General features: G+C 45.7%; 1 protein-coding gene across 1 annotated transcript; it reads right to left on the reverse strand.

Moving 5' to 3' along the window:
* Positions 1-580: 580 nt before the first annotated feature.
* On the reverse strand, positions 581-6,519 carry barhl1b (BarH-like homeobox 1b). Its single transcript, XM_085793882.1, has 3 exons — positions 5,158-6,519; positions 2,270-2,492; positions 581-1,007 (listed from the first exon to the last, which is right to left on the reverse strand). Exons 1-3 carry the CDS (start codon positions 5,606-5,608, stop codon positions 704-706), a joined length of 978 nt encoding a protein of 325 aa, XP_085650008.1. The 5' UTR covers positions 5,609-6,519; the 3' UTR covers positions 581-703.
* Positions 6,520-6,863: the final 344 nt, after the last annotated feature.

Below are 6,863 nucleotides of genomic sequence, written 5' to 3' on the forward strand. Positions count from 1 at the left end.
AGTCTCTTTCGAATAAAATGCAAAATATTCTTATTTACAGGTTTATGACTGCTGATCAGCTTGTTCTTCACGTGTAAAGAAAATTGAATGACAAATTTTTAAAAAAGAAAAAAATATGAAAAGAAAAAATAATGGGGCTACAAATTGTTCCTTTGGATGACCTCACCACATGACCACATATTTAGCCTCAACCCAGGAATGCCAACATAATAATAATAATAATAATAATAATAATAATAATAATAATAATAATAATAATAATAATAATAATAATAATAATAATGGGGTTTAAGAAGTGTGGGTCAAAGTGCCACCAACAATTGTATCTGTTGAGAAAAACACTGAAAATACTGAAACTGGAGTAAAATAAATACATAACTTAAATACTGATTCATGTTGAGAAATAAATAATTATAAATAAATCTCATGCCCGTCCCCCTCCAGAAAAAAGCAGAAGCTCCTTCCACACAGACAGTTGGAGTCCCAGTCACAGAGCTCCGTCCACAGCTTCATTCAGCCCGTCGAGGTTTTTCCACCAAAGGGCTGAAAAAGTTTTTTTTTTTATTTTTTATTTTCACGATTCTCGTGTTCGTGTCGGTTTCGTCTTTGTTTTATTTCTCATAATGAGTTCCAAGCTGCCAGGGTCGGCGTTCAGCAGACAGTGCGTAAGGGGCGGTGGGGAGGGGGGGGGGAGTGGGGCGGCTCACCGCTGCTGAGGCGGCCGGGGCAGGACGCCGGACATGGGGGGAAGAGGAGGAGGCGGAGGCGGCGGCTCGCTGCCCCCCTGCAGGCCGTGCAGGAGGATCCGTGGGACCAGTGGTCTCTGCAGGGCCGGCGGGGGCGCCGAGGGGCCTCTGTAAAGGTAGAGGGCCGCTCCAGGGTCCAGGTTGGACACCAGGCTCTGGGGGTAGAAGTACGGGGACGGGAACATCCTCTGCAGGGCAGAGTAGTTTCCAGCTTCCGCCAACAGCTCCAGTCCCACCGCCGTCTGCCTCTTCCACTTTGTCCTGCAGCAGATAAAAGAGCAGCTTTAGCCTTTAGCATGTGTGTATCAATAAATGTGGTGTGTTTGTATCCAGCACACTAAAATAACCGCCATCTGTTTACCTGGGGTCCAATTAGAAGTCCGAGTAGTCTACATCTGTTTTTTTTTCTTTGTAAATCACCAAAATCTCCAACCTGCCACTTGTATTCACACCCAAGGACGTCTGTTAGACTGCCAGTATGCACTCCATGCAGGTGAATAATTCATAATAAAGATAATTGAGTAGATATAGTGGTTTGTTTGAATTATTGATATGCACACATGCAACGATGCATTATTCATAGGCCAAAGTGTTGTGTTTTTATATTTATTTATGTCATTTAGCTGCCTCAGAGTCACAACTATAGACAAATAAATGCGGAGGGTAATTCAAGCGGAGACTGCAGAACAGCTTTTTACGTTAACGAAGAGCGCTTCTCCTGCTCGCGCACGTTTAGACTTTTACTTATTTACAAACAGCTGACACCTCTGCACTCTACTGTAGGGTCAGCGTGTTGTACTGTAATGCTGGAAAACACAATATACTGTTGCACTGAGAGGCTGAAACCGAAAGAAATAAACCCAGGACTCTCTGACTAATGTTGATGGAAGAAAATATAGCCTAATATAATTTAATAGATACAGATTAAAATCAAGGTTGGCATTAATAATAATAATAATAATAATAGGAGTCAATATATCATTAAAAAAAGTTGTACCCTGAGGTCGCTGACAGTTTCAATCAGCTGTCAATCAATAATTGCTCCTGTAAATTTACTTGATGTAATTCCCAAGTAAAAGTTGGACCTGAAACAAATGAGTGGACTCATCAACTGTCTCAAATAAAAAAAATAAATAAATAAATAAAGAATCTATTTTATTGATTATCATATTGTTAAAATTGAAAGTGTCGCCCTCTCCCACTGCATGGCGGTTGGATGAATTCCTCTGTGTTGGACCTCTGTTAAAACTCTGAGGTTTTGTGACATTTTCTAGCGAGCGGATAATCAGTTAATCAGTTAATCAGTTAATCAGAACAAATGGCAGGTTCATCAATAATGAATTGGGTGGTTAGTTGCACTCCTAGTGGCAGTGACTCATAGGTTAAATGAACTCGTGCCACCTTTAGGGTGATGGTGGGAGGAAACATGGCGTCCCTGGATCCATCCAGTCATGAGTCATGAGCCGTGAGAAACCACAACCCCCCCCCCCCCCCACCCTCCTCATCCCTCCCGGTGTCCTCACCTCCGGTTCTGGTACCAGGTCTTGACCTGTGTGTCGGTGAGGTTGAGGGAGGCCGCCAGCTCCATGCGGTCCTGGACGCTCAGGTACTTCTGCCGCTCGAAGCTGCGCTCCAGCTGGGCCAGCTGGTGGTCTGTGAAGGCCGTCCGGGCCTTCCGGGGCTTCTTGAGCCGGACCTGAGAGCTGTCTCTGCTGCTGGAGATCTCCCTGTCCCCTTCCTCCTTCACTGGAGGACGGACAGCAGCGTCCAGGAGGAGGAAGAGACAAAAAGAAGGAGAGGAGAGGAGAGGAGAGGAGAGGAGAGGAGAGTTAACGCAGAGCTCCAGCCGCTGTGCAGCCTCCATAACAAATCTGTGCATCAGCAGCATCAGCATCAGCAGCAGCAGCAGCAGCAGCAGCAGCACCACCACCACCACCAGCCTCTAACAGACAACTATCAGTGTCAACGGCATTAAAAATAGATTAAAAAGGGAAAATGTTATGGCCCAGTAGATCCTCACCATGGAGCTGCTTACTTTAATCAAGGCTTTGACTCAGGAGGAAGTCGTAAAATATGAAGTGAACTCTGGTTGGATCAAGGCAGAACTGAATTTTAATAACTTCATTGCGTGTATTTTCAAAAAAAAACTGGAAACACTTTGAGCAGCACGTCCCGCGTGAGAAGTGCTATAAAAGGGTTAAGTGGCTGATTGTCAGAATTTGAAATAATAATCACAATAAAAAAAACGTATTCCCATCTCGAGGGATGTGATTAACTCCTGTTTTCAACTACAATGCGTTTCATTTTGTTTTTATTTTTTAATGAGAAATAAAATGTAGGAAACCACATTTTAAAAAATGTATAGGCTACTGTATTTATACTTTTATTATTATTATTTAAAAATGTAACCAGAGGTTTCAAGGCACAGTTTGCTTGATGAGAAACAAAGTGACAAAACATTTATTGTGGAAACATTTTTCAGCAGTCTGACAGCAGCATGTTGGCTTTTCTACCTGTGTATCCACATGTGAGGAGTCAGAGTCAGTCAGAGTCAGACAGAGTCAGACAGAGTCAGGCAGAGCGCCTATAGGCGAGATGGAGCTATTTGATTTGGACTTAAATTGATATGAAAAGCTTCTTCCAATATTCGCACTTCCAATCTGATATTTCTCCCGTCAGCACAGCCGCACTTCTTTGTTCTTTTTTTTCTGCGTGTTGTCATGTCAGGGCGAGCATTGATATATACACTCCTTCAATTCTCTTAAAAAAAGAAAAGAAAAGAAAGAAAAGAAGAGAATAAGGGAGGGGAGGAGGGGGGGCGAGGCGAGAGATCCTGGTAGTTGAATAGTTGAGTCGTCTCAAGAAGCACAATAATCCGCCTAATTGAGCCACAAGGGAAGGACGAGCCTTTCAACCGCGACCGGAGAAACTTCACAGGACCGTGGAAATGAGTGGGAATGAAGAGCCGGGCGGCCTCGCGCGGTTACAAATGTGATTAGCGCCGGAGACAAATTACATCAAATCCCTGAAATATTATAGGAGGCGGATTGTCTGAAATCAAAGCCACCGTACAGGCGCTCTGTGGGCCCCGCGGCTCCTTCAATCAATCAGCGCGTCGATCAGCATCTCCATCCACACTGTGACACGCGGGGGCGCGCGGACGCACGCGCGCGCACACACGGAATTTGTCGAGCAAAATCATGACGTGAGGGGCCGTATCGATAAGGTGAACGAGGATGTGTGGTGCCCCGAGCCACAAAAAAAAAGAATAAAAGCAGATGATAAATAACAAGTGATGATAATATTGATCATAATTCGCTTTTTGTTTAAAATGTGATTTCAGTTGCAGCCGTTTTCCATTGCAGCCTTACGGCGGTGTCTTCTGTCCAGGCTCTGCTTCATTAAACTGTCAGTGGAGCTGACATGTGTGTTATGGCTGACATGATTGGAAACACAGAGAGGCCCTTGATGGTATTTATCTGGAGGCGCCCCTGTCATCTCTGTCAGCCTCACCTCGCTCACATCAACAGATGCTTTCTGGATCATCTGCACGCGCTCAGTCGTCACTTCTAAATATGTAGTAACTTCATATAAATAAACTCATCACAGCCTTTTACTCTGCAGGTAAACACACACACACACACACACACACACGCGGTTTCAGCTCCGTGATGCAGCAGATCAGATCGGGCTCGATTTCGTGCTCATCGGTGGCTCCCGGCCTGAAACTGGCTGCTGTGGACTTACTGGGAGAGATCTCCTCGTTTTACTGTGTTTCACTTTTTCCCCAAATTATTGAGAAAAAAAAAAAAAAAAAGCTGAGCTGCTGAATTTTGATTTTACACCATTTAGGGGGAAACGATTTGAAAAGCCTAAAACACTCTCAGAAAGTTTATAGCCTTTTTGTTGTTATTCATATTTACATTCAATTTCCATTATTATTCGCCAAGTAAAAGTCTCAAATTATAGACCGTTTGGCTGATTCTATTTTACTCTATTTTGAAATTATTTTTTGGATAGCAAATTATTTTCTTTATATCATTTTATTTTATTTGCAAAAGTAAATTGCATTAGGCTATGTTATAGTATTTTATTTTATTTTGTTATTTAGTGAGTTTGTATCTGTATCTGTATTTTTTTTTTTTTACATTTGTTGTCAAACCAATTAAAGATGTTCCAGTCTGCATCAGCTGAAAAGTATACGAAATGTAGGTCTAAAAAAAAGTTCCCGTATATAAACAGAAAAAAAAGTCCCAACAAAGCAGGAACAAGGCGCTCTAAACACAACTATCTATGGTTTTAAGTGACAGTTGTGTTTCTACATGAGCCAGAAGTCCAACATGAAACCAAGAGGCCAAATCAGTGTCAGCTCCAAGCTGCTCTCCGAGGCAGAGCAGCTCTCCGTCCTTACCTTTATATTCACTGTCTGACGACGAGTTGCTGTGGATTTTCTCCATAAAGTCGTCCGCTATCTTGGAGGCCAGCCTCCCCGCCTCCTGGGTCGGCTGTCCATTGCTGGAGTAGGGCGCGCACGCGGCCAGGGGCTTACAGTCCGCGAGAATGTCTCTGATGAGGAAGGAGGAGGTGACGGTCCTCTGCTGCGACCCCGCAGAGATCTGTGCGTGCTGGAGGTGCGGCGGAAGGCCCACACCGTGACCCTGCCTCTGGGCCACCTCCTCCACGCACTCCCTGCGCGGCGACGGAGGCGACGAGCAGCCGCTCTCCACGTCTGATCTCGGGCTGAACTCCAGAGGCGAGCGGCACTCCCCCACCAGGCTGTCCCCTTTGGACACAGGACTTCCAGGCCTGTGGGACAGCAGCGAGTCGATGCCAAAACTGGACCCGTTGGCGGACGCCTCCATTGTCTTGATCGCGGCCTCCTCAAACTACCATTTGGTATTCAGGACAAGTTTTATTTTATGGAGGAGGAAAAGAGGGGGTGTTGAAGTCTCAGTTGATCCAGCAGTAGAGAAAGAACCCCCCTCCACGGACCAACAACAACAACAAAAAACAGTTTTTGGATACGCTACAAATAAAATGAATTCATCCACAGAGGAAAAATATCTCCAGTCTAAGTTGCGTTACAGAAATCGTCCATGCATCCGATTCTCTGGTTGTTTGTCAAGTCTGAAGAGACGAGTCCTCAGATCGATGCAGTCACAATCGATTCTCCGCTTCCTTCAGGATCAACTCCTCGTGTTTCTGAGTTCACTAAACCTCACCGGGGGCCGATGAGCCGATGAGCCGGGCTGCTGCCGAGCTGCTGCTGAACTGCTGCTGAACTGCTGCCGAACTGCTCTCACCAGCACAGCCCGAAGAGACGCGGAGATATGGACTGTTCTGCTGAAGATGCTGGAGCGACAGCGAGTCGGGGTCTTGTTCGAACGAGGTTGTTGGAAACGCGTTTCAGCACCATGGACAGGTACGGCGCGTCAGACCTGACAGAGGTGGAGGGCAGCTCGTCATGCGGCCACACATGCGTCAGAGGAAAACTGCTACTGGCATTATTTAAAGCACAACAACAAAACCTTTAAAAAAAGAAGAAGAGAGGAGGCGAAGAGAGAGAGAGAGAGAGAAGGAGAAGGAGAGAGAGAGTCCGGGAGCTGCAGCAGGAAAGAAAGCAGCAAAAGAGGAAGAGGCGGAAGACGCGGGACGATGCGATGCGCGCTACAGATGCGAAAAAAAGGAGAGGTAAACTGGGTTAAATAGTCACAACTGGCAAGTAAAAGGACGAGATGCGATGGGGTGGGAGGGAATCCCAAAAAATTGAACTTGAGGAAAAGTCAGGAGCTAGGTTTTAAGAGCGCCTTGTCCACGTGAGTCCCCTGTGACAAGCCTTCATTGGCTGAGGAGAGCTGGAAGTGGACCTCCCTACACGCCCACTCGCGCTGCCTCCCACCCTCCCTCCCTCCCATCCTCTCCTCTCTGGCTCATCCTCACTTTGATAAAAGAGACACTGAATTCATCAGGAGACTCAGATCCAACTGTTTACAGGCAATTTTCACACTGTTTGCTTTCATTACATCATTGATGAGGCTTATAATGGGGTTATTATGTGGAGCGGCTCGGCGTTTTTCTTCTCGACTCCTTCTCTGGATTCCTCTGCCACCTCCACAG

The sequence above is a fragment of the Trachurus japonicus genome, chromosome 12 (genome assembly GCF_045865225.1).
Source record: "Trachurus japonicus isolate A0001 chromosome 12, Traja_1.0".
NCBI classification, from domain to species: domain Eukaryota; kingdom Metazoa; phylum Chordata; class Actinopteri; order Carangiformes; family Carangidae; genus Trachurus; species Trachurus japonicus.

What these genes read in the sequence shown, in the direction of transcription:
- barhl1b (XM_085793882.1), bottom strand. Translation starts at nt 5,608, where the DNA reads ATGGAGGCGTCCGCCAACGGGTCCAGTTTTGGCATCGACTCGCTGCTG. An exon ending in GTCAGACAGTGAATATAAAG is followed by an intron (nt 2,493 to 5,157) that starts GTAAGGACGGAG and finishes TCCGTCCTCCAG; the next exon opens with TGAAGGAGGAAGGGGACAGG. An exon ending in ACCTGGTACCAGAACCGGAG is followed by an intron (nt 1,008 to 2,269) that starts GTGAGGACACCG and finishes TATCTGCTGCAG; the next exon opens with GACAAAGTGGAAGAGGCAGA.